Genomic DNA, 17441 nt, shown 5'->3' with positions numbered 1-17441 from the left:
CCGATTTTACACGTTCCGATCGTGGCTCGCGTTGGTTGGCTCAACGGAATGCCAATTAATCGAGCGAAGGAGATTTTGTCATAGACTGTAACAACTGATCTGGGGACGGTGTGGGTTTTGTTTACTTCTTTGAGCGGGTTGGGGGAAACGGAACTAGGTGATTCAGAATCAGAATCGCATTTATATCACGGTCACCTTAGCAACAAGCTGTTGACACGATAGACCACAAGAAAGTCCCGATAGGATTGGTTGACTTAAAGATAGACTACACTCATTTTTTTTCTTTCTATTTTATTTAGTTTATATTGACTGGATTTTTTTTTAGTAATGGAGAGATTAAAACATTAAAATATTTTATTTATGTACCTTTTAATATTTGTGCATTTAATTCTTTCTCTGTTGAATGTACATATTTAGATTTCTGAAAGTGTCACAAGTATCCAAGAAAAAATTATGGGAACGTCTGACAGCCTGGTGTTTCCTCTTCAGCCTTACCTGTGCTATTTTCCAGGTGATCTTCAAGAAGAGTTGTCTTACCTGAAAGCAAAGGTGTTTCCCCACCTAGATGCACTTTGCCAGACAAGAGGCGCCTGTTTCAGACCTGTGGACTTACAGCGAAGCAAACAAGAAAGGGATTATGAAAATAATGACAATGATGAACATCAGATAAATAAGCCAGATCTTTTCGACCAGCAGTTGAAAATCAATTTGGATCTCATCGACCGCTCATCTTTTTTAATCTGTCTTCTTGGACACAGCTATGGACAATGTCTGCCAGGAGAGAATGGTTCTCAATCTGATATTGGCCCGTGTTCTTTGTCTGAGGTGGCTAGGAACTTGCATGTTGCTGCAAAGGCTGGTTACCCTTGGGTCATGGAGGACAGGTATCGCACCTGTAGCCTGACAGAGCTGGAGATCACCAAGGCAGCCTTCATTGACAACCACAGAAGCTGCTTCTTTTATTTTAAAGACTGCACCCCACAGGATGTGGAGGATGACAGCAGTGATGAAATGCACATCTTCTTGAACATGCTATCCAATCAAAGCAAAAGTGAGAGACAGAGAATGAGAGATCTAAAAAGAAGGATCATAAATCATTGTCTTCCTGTCAGGTTTGAGAACAGACCACAATGTCTTGAAACATAAATACAGATTTATTTTAAATACTAAATTCCATTTGTGTGTGTGTGTGTGTATATATATATTAGAGTGGTCCTTATTTTTAAAGTCTCCAATTGTCATGCTCTTAACCCTTCAAATTGTTCCTTTATATAAGAAAATACAGCATGCCAATTTTTATGGCAGTAACATAATAATTACTGGAAGCTCAATAGCTTTAACCTTTCTGAGATTTTGATGATTTTCGTAAAAACAGATCATTTGAATTGGGATTGTACCAGGCTAGTAAAATTCCAAATAAATCTCCATAAAAGCATCTAATGCACCATATATTCCTAAATATGTATTTTAGATACATATCTCAGTTTACTTATTGTAGAAACTAAATCCAAATGAATCCATCCATGACCCGGTTTAGCAGATTTACCTTTCCTGGTGAAATCAATACATATTTCTATTGATGATCACCTTGGTTATTGTTTGGGTTTAGAGTACATTTTTTGGTTAAAAAAATGACATTATGTTCCTTGAAATTGACCCGGAACTTTGGCCGAATCAAGCAGATTATCAGGAGGCACAGGCAACCATACATGCAATGAAAGTAGTCAATGATCACGCCGAGAGAGGAGTGGCTCTGATTCAAGAATACAATGGCTATCTCACACACTCTGAAGAACAATTGCAGTTTCTCCTTCATGTGGTGGAAGATCACCGACGGATCTATCCAGACTGCAACAAGTCAACACTGGCTGCTGAGCATCAGAAATGAGGGATTGTTGAAAACTTTGTGCTTTTTTTTAGATTGTTGTCATTGTTGTAATGTCAGTGTTGCTCTGATTTAAAAAAAATGTAGTTCATTTGCAGCAGCTTTTAATATTACTTGCATATCACAATAACGCCGCACACCTTAACATAGGCAATCTTCCACATGATTGAGCTACCTCTAAATATCATTTTTTTTAGTCAACATTTTTGCATATTTCTAATTTTGAAGTTAAAAGGAACAGTTTAAGAGGTTAAGACACTAACATTTTGCACAAAAAAAAAAATTGGACTTGATAAGGACCACCCTATAATATATATCTATATCTATGTATATCTATTTATCTAATTGTGTACTTAAATTTAACAGCTGACACCTATTCAACCTAATTCATTTGTGAGATAGTCTAACAGAAGGATGGCCAAAACCATGAAACATCAACTGATTTGATAACTGCTCTTGTCATATTTTATCACCATTTTATAAACTATAGCGAATAAACTGATAATGTTAGAAATGTTGAAGGTGTCTGAATACATTTTGGTTTGACTGTATATATATATATATATATGCATCCTTCTTTTTCTTTCCACTGTGTGACAGATTCTTCAGAAACCTTTATGAACTTGAGGAGATGATAAGGGTGGACTGGGAAGGAGTCATTTCTAAATTTCATGAGGATCCAAAACATCCCATCTTAGGTAGGCCTATAATTTTTCGACAAGTTTTTTGTTATCTAATAACAAAATTCTGAATTAAGCCAATATTTTATTCCTGTTTTATTTTATTATTTAATCAGATTTTTTATATATATATATATTTTTTATATTTATATTTTGATTATATATCTGCATGTATATTTTATTTATATATTATATTTTGGTATTAGTAATTTTGAAATATAATTATTTTCTTTTAATTCTTTCTCTGGCCTAATCAAAACCCAGGGAAAAGTTATGAAGTATCAGCCTGGTACTTTTTGAGTTGTTAAATGTCTTTGGGGTTTCTTAGACCCCAAAACAGAATATGAAGGTTCAAATAAGAAACGTTTATGATTTTTGAATCGATTTGTTTTAGGATGGCAGGATTCATTCGATCGGCATCACCAACAGAGCCGTGCACGTGGATTGTGTGACTGGTTTGTGCCCTCAGTACCCACCACAGAAACACTGAATGCAATAAACAAATTTCTGCATTCTATAATCCATAATGCAAAATCAAAAAATCCAGGTGCTCATTTCACATGGTAAGAAGATAAAAACTAAATACAGCAGGCAGACTGTGTTTGATTAACATATATGTTATGTTATATTATAGGACAAATTATTGTTTACTTTCAGTGATTTTGACCAGAAAGACTCAGTGAAGTCTATCTTACTGGTATGTGGTGAAAGGGGTTGTGGGAAGTCCACTCTGGCAGCGAGTTGGCTGCGAGCCTTCTGCCGACAGAATCCTGATTTTCTAGTCATTCCTCACTTCTGTGAAACCAGCACATCCAGCACTGATGTCAGGTCTATGCTTAGACAGTGTACTGCCCAACTTCGTAGAGCACATTATGGTAAATTTCCTCATTTTTCCCAGCACAAGTGTGTAATGAGTCTTGGAGCTTTCTTTATAAATACAACAAATATAAAAATTCTGAACTCTGGCCCTCGAGGTCCACTTTCCTGCAGAGTTGTTGTGTTCCAGTTGTCCTCGGAAGTGGGAAATTCCTAGTTCCCAGTGGGAACTGCATCTGGTTGGAGTTGTGATTAAATGTTTATTAGCACTTCTGTTTGTCTTTATCTCAATAAACCCAGTGGACATGATAGTTTGGTTTTATCTGTGCAAAATACCGCTTTTTTATGTGTTTAAAGAGCAATTACAACAAAGGTTTGCCATCTTAGTTTTCTGACCTGTGTACGGGAACGTGGTCAACTCAGGTGTGTCATTCCCAGCTTCGACATCCCTCTTTCCGAAGTTTTATTAGGTAAACCGTAATAAAACACACCTGAACAAGCTAATCAAGGTCTTCAGTATTACCAGAAAGTTACAGGCATGTGAGTTTGATCAAGGTTGGAGCTAAACTCTGCAGGAAAGTGGATCTCGAGGGCCAGAGTTGAGAACACATGTTTTATAGCATCATAAGAACAAATATTTTAATATTTTGCATCTAATTTGTTTCTGCAGGTGATTTTCCAGATTGGGAAGACATCATTGAGTTTGAGTACCTCCATCGAGCTGTCCAGGCATTCACGGCAGCAGCCAATCTTGGGCCTTGTATTCTTCTTATAGATGGTATTGACCTATTGACAGAAACACTTGGACTCTCAAAGCAAGAGGTGATCTTTTAGTCCTCTGCATGGTTTGCATGAGCAGGTTGTCTTTAACTTTTTTATATCAATAAAATTAACACCTTTTTTGTTTGTTTTTTCTGTTTTCCAGGTGAAGGCACTACAATGGCTGCCAGATCCTCTGCCTCACTGTTGCAAAATGATCATCACAACAACCTTTACTGACCTCACTTATAAAAGTCTCACCAGCAGGACTGATGTCCAGATTCTTAACTGTCCCCATATCTCCGATCCTAGTGTTCAGCAGAGCATTTTACTCAGACATCTGGCTTTACCTTACAAGGAGTTGCCAACCAGTGTTTTGCAAAGAATTGAGCGTAAGAAGCAATGCCACCTGCCGGCTTTTTTAGCGCTCATTGGCACAGAGTTACGGACGTGTGCGGTGCTGAGGGAGAAAGAGCAAGAGATGGAGCTGTTGCAGGAGTATGTAGAAGCTGATTCGGTTCCCGAGCTCTGGGTGAAGGTCATACATCGCTGGGTAAAAGATTTCAGCAGAACTGCTCCATCAGAAGTCACTGAGACTCAGACAAGCACTGCATCACTCAGGGAGGGTAAGTCCTTTTTACTATTTCATTAGTTACAGCTAATAAGCATTCCCTCTTCCGCTCTCTCTCTCTCTCTCTCTACAGATCTCTCAGGCTGGGTGTGGGACACACTCTGTCTCATTCATGTGTCTCGTGCTGGCCTGACTGAGGCTCAGGTTCTGGCTTTGTTGGAAGATCTAGGTTACTGTGGTTGTCTAAGAGTCAAGGGTTTGGAATGGGCCCGATTGCGCTCTGCTTTTTGGCCTTGGGTTCAGGAGAAAGACAATGGTCTTCTGACCATCATGCATCAGTCCCTCAGCCAGGCAATAAACCTGTTGACGCATGGTAAGAATGTTTATGTTATTTTTGTCTTATTCTTTTTTTTTTATTATATCTTCATTCCTTGCATAATTTTCAGTATTGAATTCACTAGGATTCTTGAAATAGAGCACAAACACTTTTGAAGAGTAATATAATTTCCATGCAGTAAAAACAGAACAGGCATTTCCAATGTGTTCACACAGTTGTGCTCTTGTCTCTTTCACTTTAAGGTGTGGAGGGTAATTCCTATCATCTGATCCTTGTTAAGTTTTTTCAGAAGTCCAGTTTAGAGCTTTGTAGCTGGGCAAGAAAGATGGAAGAGATTCCTTGGCATCTCAAGCAAACTGGTTCATTCAAGGAGTTGCATGGCTTCCTTAGCGATCCAGCGTACGATAACTGCAATTTATCTTTGTTCAGAAAATCTTTTGCTAATAACAGTAGGCATTGTGTTTTCAGTTCGTTATGAAATTAAAGGAGAACTATACATTTTTTTGTACATTTGGAGTGCTGTCAGTACAGAGAACAACGACAAAAATCGGTGTTGCCTACACCGAGTTATCCTCTTTTTAAAATGTGCACCCTGTTGACTTCAATGGGGCAAGTTTTAAACCTGCTTTTAGCCTCTTAACATCCTTGATGTGTCATTATAAGTGCAGTGAACGCGGGTGAATCTGACTGCAGTAGATGTGAAAGATATTAATAAAAATGATGTTTATTCAGCCAGCGCACATACCTGTATTTACATCCTGTTTTCGGTCGAAGTCCACAGTAGTCGATTGTCGAGTTCACACGCGTGATCATAGGTACTAAACCTAGGCGCGTGAACTCGACAATCGACTACTGTGGACTTCGACCGAAAACAGGATGTAAATACAGGTATGTGCGCTGGCTGAATAAACATCATTTTTTATATATTTCTTTCACATCTACTGCAGTCAGATTCACCCGCGTTCACTCAGAAGGAATCACTCACATGACCTGTGCACTTGTAATGACACATCAAGGATGTTAAGAGGCTAAAAGCAGGTTTAAAACTTGCCCCATTGAAGTCAACAGGGTGCAAATTTTAAAACGAGGATAACAAGTGTAGGCAGCACCGATTTTTGTCGTTGTTCTCTGTACTGACAGCACTCCAAATGTACAAAAAAATGAGCTCAATGTTAAAATTGACCGGAGTTCTCCTTTAATAGTTCATATCTCAGTCAACACTGATGCTTATCATACAGACATAGGCTACTGTATATATATCTCATATTCTCATCTTTTTCATAGTACCATGGAGTGTTTGTCAAGCAACCTGAAGCGATACCCACAGATGACAATTGATGTTGTACATTATTGGACACTACTAAGGGAGAGAGGATTTGATTCTGTGACGTCATTCCAGAATCTGATGGCTCAGACTTGGGAGCGTCTTAATGGTAAAACCGACTTTTTTTATCATCGGTATCAAATAAAATGTAAAATGTAAAAATATTATATATTTAACATGTATCATGTTATTCTTGTAAGCCCGGCCACTTATCTGAAATAATACTAGCTATTAGGTCGTTTTTTTGTAAATGATAGTAATGCAAATTGTAAAGGTGTAAAACCTGTAAAGTATTAAATTGTATTGTAAGGAATTGCCTTGGAAAGGATCATTCTTACATGTAGACTCAGAAAAGCAGAATTTATGGTGCAATATTTCTTTATATTATTTAAAATATTTACCATGTATCATAGTATTCATCTCGGCCACTTGAAAGGATGCTTTTTGTAAGTAATGGTAATGTAAAGTGTACAAGTAAACTATAAATTATTATAATAATGATCACTTCTTGGTATACGTTAACTACTTTCACCTGGTCTTTCTTAGACGCTCACCCTCCAGATCACACCAGTGTGTGGCGATTAACATGGTTCTGCTGCAAAGTTCTGCTCTGTTTGGGTGAGATACAGCAAGCTGAGGAGCTGCTACTAAAAGCAGATCAAATTTTCCAGAAGGTAAAAATAATACAAGACATTTTCTGTTATATGATTAGCTAATCATTGTCAGAAATTGTATGCGTTCAAAAAGCACAAAAATGGATCATACTCTATGCAAGGTTTCATTCTGTTTTCCTCCACAGGGAATGGAGCAGGATTGTGACAGTATGAGGTTACTGCTCAAAGTGCAACATATGCTGGCAGAGCTTTACGTCCAAATGCATCTGCCGAAAGACTCAGAGATGTATTGCCACAAGGGACTTGAGACTGCCAGGTGTCTTACAGAAGCCCATCTTGACAGCGCAGAGGTCAAACTGATAGTTGGTAACATGCATTTCATATTTCCTCCTGCATTCATATAGCTTATAAAAAGACAAGCGAGTTATATTTTGTCAAGCGTACTTATTTTGCAGTTCTAATCTGCTCTCGCAGGACAGCTGCTCTGTCGTCTGTGTCTGGCATTGCTGGCGGATGGACGGGTATATGCAGTGCCAGGGCTTTTCAAAGAGATCAGCTCTTCTAGATACATTTCTGTCCATCCTTGTGCTGAAGGCACAGCCATGCTACTGAAGGGCATTCACAAGTAAGACAACAAAAAAGTGAAACGTTTTCCCCCTAATTTAATTTAATTTAATTGCGAGCCTTTTTTATTTAATTTAGAAATAATTCATTTCATTTTCATTTCATTCACTTTCATTTAGAAATATTCAGTTAAATATTTAAAATTTATATTAAATTATAAATGATGCTACATCCGTGTCAAATGACGACTGTGGTTGAAGCCTTTAACTTACTCTTGGCAAATCAGACACCACTTTCTGTCCGATACTGGTGAAAAAGTATTTTACTGTCCATTCTTTGTTAAACATACAACATCCGCATTCCACTTTTCTTTTATTTGCCGTATATGGCCTGTGGGATGTAGTTTGCCCCCCACTGGGATAAAGTCAAAGACTACTGTTTTAATCAGCCAGCAAAACATCGAAAAATACTTTGTGCACTTTTGATTGCACTTTCACATGTTTCAAGGTTGAGTCTTTGTAAGCCCAAGACTGCTGAGAGATGCTTCCAAGCTGCACTGGCCAGCAGGAGGCGCTGGTGTGGCCATGATCATCCTCTGGTAGCAGAAGTGGAGGAGCAGCTTGCAGATCTCTGGGCCAGTGCTCAAACCAATACAGAGTAAGACAAGGACTTATGTGCAATGCTTATCTAGTTATCTCAACCTCATCAAACCTCAAGGTCGCATAATTTGATTTCAAGGTCACGGCTTGATTTGCACTTTTAGATGGACACAGAGGAAGATTGTTGAACTGTACCGCCATGCTATAAGCACTACAGAGACTGAGGCTCGGGCATTGCAACTTCCCAACGCGCGACACAACCTTGCCGTCGTTCTTATGAAGCTTGGTGAGTGACTAAATGGCTGCTTGAACACAACAGTGGCCACCCACTTTAGTGGCCTTGGTTTCAGAGGCATATTCTTCATTAAAAGCTTTGTCTATTTGATGATGTCTGGTCTGGCAGGTAAAGTGCTGTTGCGTAGCTGCAGTAGAGTGGAGAGGAGAGAGGGGCTGGATCTACTCCAGAGAGCTGCAGACATAAGGATTCACCTCCTGGGCCATGAGCACCCACTGACCCGAGACCTGGAGCAGTGAGCTCCATTTCATCACACTACAACTGCTTATAAGAAATCACACAGTGGGCTACAACAGTCTACAGACTAGGAGCTTCTCTACAGACAGATCGTCATCTTGAAACCAGGATAAAACCCTAAAAAGACAGTGGAGGTTCACAGCTGTCTGTATTTGGGCCACAGAGTGACATTTGGTTTAGTTGACCAGCGACTGTCTCTTACCAGATCAACCGAAGGGGCTTTCCCTGGCAGACGGATCATCCAGGAGGAAACTCTGAAGGCACTGAACAGAAAGATGAGAAGACTAACTTCTAACTGCATCTCACTTTGTCACATGGTCAGACTAGTCATGTCATTATTCTAAGAAGCACATTATTCTATTCTATTCTATTCTATTCTGTTTGCATAAACATGTGTTTTCTATGATGTGGACGTTCAAAATATGTTTTTGGACCGTGGCTGCATTTCTTTGATTAAAGAACACAGTAAAAACAGCAATATTGTGAAATATTAGAACTGTTTTCTATTATAATTGTCAGAAATTGTCAGTTCATAATTTAAATTCTGTATGGCCCATAAATATTTGGCATGCTGTTGTAATGTATCTAGAATTATTTTATGAGTATTTATGACTTGTATTGCTTTTTTTCATTTGCTTCTAATGAACATGTACACTACCATCAGACCAGCCATGTCTTTTCTGTAAAAGGGAAATTCTATTCTATTCTATTCTAATAGATACAAATTTTCCGTCATTCTATTCTGTTCTATTAAAATAGATACAAATTTTCTGTCATTCTATTAAAATAGATACAAATGTTCTGTCTTTCTATTCTATTCTATTCAAATAGATAAAAAATGTCTGTCTTTCTATTCAACTAAAATAGATAAAAAATGTCTGTCTTTCTATTCTATTCAAATAGATACAAATTTTCTGTCATTCTATTCTATTCAAATAGATACAAATGTTCTGTCATTCTATTAAAATAGATAAAAAATGTATGTCTTTCTATTCTATTAAAATAGATACAAATTTTCTGTCTTTCTATTCTATTCTATTCTATTCAAATAGATAAAAAATGTCTGTCTTTCTATTCAACTAAAATATATACAAATTTTCTGTCATTCTATTCTATTCTATTCAAATAGATAAAAAATTTCTGTCGTTCTATTAAAATAGATAAAAAATGTCTGTCTTTCTATTCTATTCAAATAGATACAAATGTTCTGTCTTTCTATTCGATTCTATTCAACAAAAATAGATAAAAAATTTCTGTCTTTCTATTCTATTCTATTCTATTCAAATAGATACAAATTTTCTGTCTTTCTATTCCATTCTATTCTATTCAAATAGATACAAATTTTCTGTCTTTCTATTCTATTCTATTCTATTCTATTCTATTCTATTCTATTCTATTCTATTCTATTAAAATAGATAAAAAAAATTCTGTCTTTCTGTCTATCTATATGTCTGTCTGTCATCCATCCAGCCATCCATCCATCTTTGGAGCCTGAGGGGAAGTTTTTTTTAGCGCAATTTTCCACCGGACAAAATTGCGATTGTTAACTCATGATTTCTGTTCTGTCTGTGCGCACCAATCTTGCACTTCTATCTACGCCTCAACCGGACCACCTAGATACTTCGGGTTTTCGGCATTATGTTAAGGAAGGTCTAGTCTCGGGAACGCACAAAAAAAATCCAGGAAAAGATTTACTATAATGTTGTGATCCCATGACGTCAGAAAATTGCGCTAAAACACTCACTGAGTTTTTATTACTTGTTTAGACTTTTATTTTGAAAGCAGCTGGCACTGGGTATTTGGCATGAATCCCAGACCGTGCTTTCCACAGTTTCCGCTTTCATTTCTGTAGAAACGCAGATTAGACCTCCAGGCGCGCCGCAGCGCAGCACTGCTCTTACTTCAGCGCAGACATGTCTGGCTACTCTCGGATCATACATCATGCGACCAGCTTATTATGCAGCAATAAAGGCTCTATGGAGATATCTCAGCTGTACCAGAGGGTCTTCCAGCGCTTTGAGATAACCGAAGCAGATTTCTGGTACATCGTTAAGAAATGCGCCCGCTTCACAGTGACCCAGAGCAGACCTAAAACAGAGGATGGAGAGCCTGACTACATTGTTGTCGCGAAAACATCTCTGAGACTCTGCAAGAAATATTCCAAGAATGAATGTTGCGAGTGTCAGGATTTACACCTGTGCAAGTATTTTGTTTATGGCAACTGCAGATATGGGAAAGGAAGGTAAGGTTGGGAGAACATCTGGATATCTAGTGTAAGATTTTCCTATTATATTTACTAAACGTAGAGCATTAAGTGCTTTTATCCTTAAAAGGAAAGATGCGTTAATACAATACTAAAAATAACAACTGCTATTAGCGGTCATAACGTCTTTAAGTTCTGTATGACATGGGATTTAACGTAGCCTAATTATTTTATGAATATTTATTGCTTTTGTTTATTTACATCCTTGAACATACTACCAAATTTGCACACACATACGTGTTATTTATTGTGGCTATTTTCAGCATTTCAGATGTTACAGTGATCACAATTATGAAATAATGCAGTTTAGAGATTGGCGAGTATTTTTATTTATATATAACCGATATTAAAAAATGTCTACGTAGTTTATTATAATAATATAAATTACCACGTAAAGTCATTAATATTACTAATAGCACCCAGCAAATCTATTCAAACATATATTAATTAATTTAATGTATTGCTTGGATAATTACTCAACATAAATACAATAACAATAATTATGTTTTCAGAGTGGTATTAAGTATAATGATCATTTAGTTTTTATTGTGTCAAAAAGCAGAAATTATCAAATAAAAATCAGTTCTGCACAGCGGTTATCATAGACATTAAAAAATGGTAGTATTGGTAGTAAGAAATATTGGTCATGTAAAAGCAATATCTCTTTATTTTACAGTGTCTTTGTTATATATGTTACATGTAATTACTACAGTAAGTAAATTATGTTTAATTACCATAATTATATAGCCTAGTAAGTACATGTTAATTAATTTTACTCAGTACTTAAATGCATAATTACATTGTAACAAGGACACCATAAAATAAAGTGTAACCAAAGTTTGGGAATTATGTAGAGACCAAAAATCACTATATGCTTTTTGTGGATGTGTTTGTCAGGAAGGAGTGTAAATATTCCCATAATATCCAGTCACAACATAACTATCCCCTTCTGCGGGAGTGTACGCTTCATGAACTGAACGAGGATGATCTCTTCCTGCTTCTGCTCCAGAATGATCCTGCCCTACTGCCAGAGGTGAGGAAATACAAACAGGGAGGCTTAAATAGCTACCTAAATGTTTATTGGACTCCATTCTCTTGAGAGAATTCCTCCCCGAAGCCAAACTCATGCTATGATTGGGATATTTCTGCATTCCAGGTACCTCTCCTGCCGTTTGAAACGCCCTTCTCCGTTTCTTTCGCTGTGCGCTCAGTTACGAGACGTTTTCAGAGTACAAAAGAGCTCACGTAACCGCTCTGACGTTTGTTCTGGCATGTTTGAGTTGATTCAGCGACTGGTTACACCCAAATATACAATGTCACAGTGTGAAGTCATTGAATATTTGAGTATATCATTAGTTTATCAGAACATTTGTTTTTTTCTGCGTTATGTCCTGGATAAGGAGCAATCTGATCAGTACCATCAATCAAAAGCCAGTAATCTAAAAAAAAATCTTCACAAAAAAACAAGACAAAGTCAACCATTAAGTCATCCAAGTGAAGCTCTACTTCATCAGTGTTCCAGTCAGTATGTTAATGTAAAAAAAAAAAAGAAAGAAAAAAAAAACAGGCAAGTGGTGAATTGAGAAGATTTGTGGTCCGCGTTCAGGATGAAGAGTTGCTGATGGAGAGATATTGATGTTCTAAGATCTTCAGGTGTCCTAAGTGCGTTCTCCACTTTGGTTTGGACAAAAAAAAAAAAAAAAAGACACAAAAAAAAAAGAAAAAATGGAGAATGTCCTGTAAACAGGTAAAGTAGAATGTTTTGCTGAGCTCTGTGACGCATTGGTTTAATCTAGAAGTTTGACAGTATGTGTAAGGCATTTAAGTAGTTTAACTTAATTATTAATGAATGCATGTGTGGTTTTGTAATATAATTTTTTTTTTGCATATAACTCTGATGTTTAAATAATCCATCTCGTGTTGTATGTACGCAGGTGTGTGCTCACTATAATAAAGGCACTGGGTTTTTCGGGGCCTGTACCTTTATGGAGCGCTGCACTAAGGTGCATATTTGTCAGCACTTTGTGCAAGACGACTGCCTGTTCGGCCCCAAGTGCAAACGGCAGCACAGCATCGACGAGCACAGCCGCAGGATGCTGGAGGAACGGGGTCTCGGTGGTGACATCATCCATGACCTGCCCTACATCTACCAGAACGTTTATCGCCTGAACTCGCAAACTCTCAGCAGTGGTAAGGGCACTTACATTCATTCACACGTATTATACACTGATGAGCCAAGACATTATAACCACTCGCAGGTGAAGCGAATATCGTTGATCATCTCCTAACAAGGCCACATGTTAAGGTCTGGGTAGATTAGATGGTAAGGAAACATGTTGGATGCAGGAGAAATGGTATCTGATAAGGCCCAAACTGTTATTGCAAGACAACTGGGTCAGAGTGTCTCTGAAACGGCAAGGCCATTCATTTGGACTTAAAGGGATACTTCACCTCTGGAAAGATGAATGTGTATTTAAAATGGGTCATTTATGTAGTAGAAATGTGAAATTATTTTTGAATTTGGAGCTTTCTAGACTGAGAAATGTGGATGAAAGACAACAACTCCCAGAATGCACTTGCTTCGCTGCTCTACGAGGCCACTCCCAAGCCACGCCTAGCGGTAAGAGCGCGCAGTTAAACAACAAGGCTAGGCTACTAGTGAGTCTCCGTGACGAGTCTGCCCGGGATTTCGAGATCGCCCAAAATGTCCGGGATTCGGCTTTTGCATTCTACAGTCGCCATTCATTATGTTTACTGTGGCGAGCAGGACGAGGCTGAGGGCTGTGGGAGAATGGCGCGAGGCCGGTGGCGTGATTACTGATGAGCGACGGAGGAGCGGGAATGTTAAAAAGCACATCAACCGATCACTTGTTTAGCGTTCATGCGAACTTTACATTCATATTCACCAATCGGAATGAATCCAGTTAGATTGAAACAAAAGGTGTGCATGTAAACAATGAATGGCGACTGCAGAAAGCAAAAGCCGAATCTCGGACATTTTGGACGACTACTGGCTGTAGTCTTTAGCCTCTGGCCATAAAATCCTCCGATGACAGGACAAATCTAAACAATATGTTAGTTATGGCTAAGATGTATCTTGATGTAGCCTCGGGAACACAACCTTGGGGCAGGAACAGCTATAAAGAATGAAGGATACCCCCCACTCGTTGTTACACTCTGCAGGCACTTTGTAATGACTGTATGACTGCTGACCTTTCCTTGCAAGGGAATAAATAATTGTTAAAGACAATTGATCCATGTTTGTCTCTTATTCAGTGATGTAAAATTGTTTGCCACTACAATGGAGGATTTCTTCCAGACAAAAAATACACAAATCTCTTGTCTCAGGGGGACATGAGGGAGGAAAGCACGGTAATTCGAAAACACTACGGGTTTTCTACTGATATAAAGCTTAATGCTAAATCCTGAAGTATCCCTTTAAACTTGAAGCTTTGGAAGTGGCCTCTTTCAGCAGGATAATGCACTCTGCCACACTGCACACACTGTTCAGGAATGGTTTGAGGGACATGATGAAGAGTTCAAGATGTTGGCCTGGCCTCCAAATTCCCCAGATCTCAATCTGATTGAGCATCTGTGGGATGTGCTGGATCAACAAGTTAGATCCACGGCAGCTCCTCCTCCTCGCAACTTACAGGACTTGAAGGATCTTCTGCTAATGTCTTGGTGACAGATATACCTCAGGACACCTTCATGAGTCCATGTCTCAGAGGGATGTTTTGGCAGCATGCGGAGGACCAACAGAATATTAGGCAGGAGGTCATAATGTTTTGGCTCATCTGTATATATTCAGTAATTCATAATATACATCCATATACATATACATTTCAGAACTGATATCTGATCAAGGCGTCAAACCGGTCGCTCAGGTGGAGAAGAATGAAATCTGTCTGCACTTCATAAGACGGAAATGCAAGTTTCAGGGTTGGTGTCGATGTCGTTACCTATGGTTAATCTTGTTGCCTTTAACCTATTTACTTTAGAGTTGAGATATAATGGGTTTTTTATTGCTTCAGATCAGTGTGTCCTTGTCCACTTTAATCTTCCGTATAAGTGGGAGGTTTATGACGGGAAAGACTGGAGGGATTTAAGAAACATGGAGGAAATAGAGAAAGCTTACTGCGACCCAAAGAATGAACACAGGTCAGTACAAATTCACATGCAAGAGTCTTTTTTTAAGACATTAATTTTGAATTAATTAGTTTCTTGAGTACTGCTCTCCCACTCTCTTTACTCATCCCTTCTCTTGGACTCAGTCCAGGCTCGAGACCGGTGGATTTTGTGTCCATGACCAGGAACTTTGACCCTGTGCGCCGACTTTCAACAGTCTCTTCCGTCACTAAACCCGTCCACTACATCCTGACAACAGAGTGGATGTGGTACTACAAAGGAGATCACGAAAACTGGATAGAGTACGGTCAGCCGGTGAGACTGGATTGCAAACATAGTGGCCATACTCTCATCTGAGAGGAATTGATGTTTAAGGTCAGGTTGTGGTTGTGTTTCTGTACCGTTTTTCTATAGGATGACAAGCAACGTGTGACCTCTGTATCATCCAGAGAGCTGGAGAAAGCTTTTCAGGAGGACAACAATGCAGAAGTTACTGTTATTAAGGGCAATAGGCATTACTATGTCAGTTTCCAAGGTACTACACACCTTCATATTCCAGGTCTGGAAAAAAAAATGTCATAAAATTATTTCATTTAAAAGTGACCTTGAGTATTTATTATATTATATTATATTGGATTATAGGACTTTTTTTTTTTTACAGATATGTATCAAAGGAACCCAAAACACAACACAAAGAGAAGGGTGCGCAGACGACCACGCTTTGTGTCTATCAATGAAGTGGAAACTAAAGCTTCCCAGTGACTGACAAAACACACTAACACACAAACACACTCCGTGTTTACGCACCTGAGGATAGAAATTCAAATCATGAGTTATTGCTTCATTTTCTTACCATTTGGATACACTCACATGCTCTTAAAGGGATAGTTCACGCAAAACTGAAAATTCTGTCCTCATTTACTGAGCCTCAAGAAGATATTTTGAAGAATGTGGGTAACCAACAGTTTCTGGTTCCCATTGGCTTTTTTCTATACAATGGAAGTCAGAGGGGTCCAGACTAGCAACTGTTTGGTACCCCACATTCCTCAAAACCGTCTTTTGTGTTCAACAGAAGAAAGAATGTCATGAACAACTTGAGGGAGAGTAAATAATGACAGAATTTTAAAGCCAATTCACACTGCACCGACAGACTACGACCAAAGGCCACAGACGCTCTGATGGGTTTTGTCGGATCAGTGTGTTTGACTTGTTCAATTGCATTTGTCTGGACGTGGAATGTCTGAGAAGTGGCATACTGTAATCTGTGGCCAGTTGCATAAAGACTTGTCTTAAAAGTTAGTCATCTAAATTTTTTCTTCAAGACTGGTCATCATTTTTTTAAGTCAGTTACATAAAAAGGGATATTGGTATAATTTGAATTGTGAAGGTAAGACTGATTACCCCTTGGTTAACTGCTAGTTGGTCAAACTAGTTCTTAAGACACAGTCTTAATATAGTGGCTAAGTTTATGGAACTGGCCCTTGGTGATTGTCCGTGTTGGTCACCGTCTTGTCTGTGCAGCGTGAATTGTCCTTTACAAACTCAAGGCTCTTCTCAATTAATAAACTGAGGATGCCCTGTAATAATTGCTCTGAATGAAATGCAGTGGCTTTGATTGAAATATTATAGTCATATTAATATGAAAAAAATATTAAATATATTCCATAATTTTTAACCAAAATAGATCTGTCTTTGCCAGAATATTCTGTGGCTACATCAAGTGCTTATGATTTATTTAGCTCAAATATATGAGAGGGTCCTACCCTCAGATCAACACATTTAGATACTGTGACTTTAGCGGAATTATGATTGCTTTATCTTTTTTTTATTATTGGTTCTATTGGTTTTTCATGCCATGGATTTGTCTGGTGTGCCTTCAGTGAATGTGGTACCTTTGTGGGATGATATGGTCAGCTCATGAGGTACAAACTTGCACTTTTTTCAAACCATGTATTCGTCAATAAATTCTCCCTGTTTTTCCTATTTTGTCACTCATTTGAATACAAGGTTTTTCCAGGTCTACAAGAGATAATCACTGCAGGCCTACTGATGAGTAGCACCAAGGTTTTGAAATAAAATGAACATTAATTTGGCCTTGTTGGGTCTCAAATGATTCAAAACCACCGAGGAGAGCCAAAGAAAAAGGCATGTAGTATTATTACAGCTTACTTTACAAAATTACCATGTTGTTACTATAGTATAATTGTCGTAATCATATAATTTATAGCATGGTTTTGCTACAAATAGCATGGTTAAATATATAGTTACGCTAGGCTAGTTAAACTATGGTTAATCTTAATCTAAAATATTAAATATATAAATATTAACTTTTCAAATGTGTTTTCAAACAATGTATCGGACGGGCATAT

At 38.1% G+C, this 17441-nt stretch overlaps 2 protein-coding genes across 3 annotated transcripts; both read left to right on the top strand.

The window, feature by feature from the left end:
• The first annotated feature begins 101 nt into the window (after positions 1-101).
• On the top strand, positions 102-9343 carry LOC311289113 (putative tetratricopeptide repeat protein 41). The gene is made up of 16 exons (XM_084406870.1): positions 102-1112; positions 2486-2583; positions 2960-3128; positions 3223-3440; positions 4052-4203; positions 4307-4766; positions 4845-5187; positions 5236-5240; positions 5291-5447; positions 6333-6481; positions 6919-7046; positions 7172-7352; positions 7461-7611; positions 8058-8207; positions 8314-8435; positions 8553-9343. The coding sequence occupies exons 1-16, from the start codon at positions 454-456 to the stop codon at positions 8681-8683; spliced, it is 3273 nt and encodes a 1090-aa protein (XP_084262996.1). The 5' UTR covers positions 102-453; the 3' UTR covers positions 8684-9343.
• A 1188-nt stretch (positions 9344-10531) lies between these two features.
• On the top strand, positions 10532-17055 carry parp12b (poly (ADP-ribose) polymerase family, member 12b). 2 transcript variants are annotated; one of them, XM_084406604.1, is made up of 8 exons: positions 10532-10923; positions 11842-11977; positions 12879-13134; positions 14794-14886; positions 14979-15105; positions 15219-15387; positions 15487-15607; positions 15734-17055. In XM_084406604.1, the coding sequence occupies exons 1-8, from the start codon at positions 10595-10597 to the stop codon at positions 15832-15834; spliced, it is 1332 nt and encodes a 443-aa protein (XP_084262730.1). In that variant the 5' UTR covers positions 10532-10594; the 3' UTR covers positions 15835-17055. The 2 variants fall into 2 exon arrangements, with proteins under 2 accessions (XP_084262730.1, XP_084262729.1); XM_084406603.1 differs by having other exon boundaries at positions 15487-15631.
• Positions 17056-17441: the final 386 nt, after the last annotated feature.

The sequence above is a fragment of the Rutilus rutilus genome (assembly GCF_951802725.1).
Source record: "Rutilus rutilus genome assembly, chromosome: 4".
In the NCBI taxonomy this organism is placed as follows: Eukaryota; Metazoa; Chordata; class Actinopteri; order Cypriniformes; family Leuciscidae; genus Rutilus; species Rutilus rutilus.
This window is presented reverse-complemented; position numbering and strand designations above follow the sequence as displayed.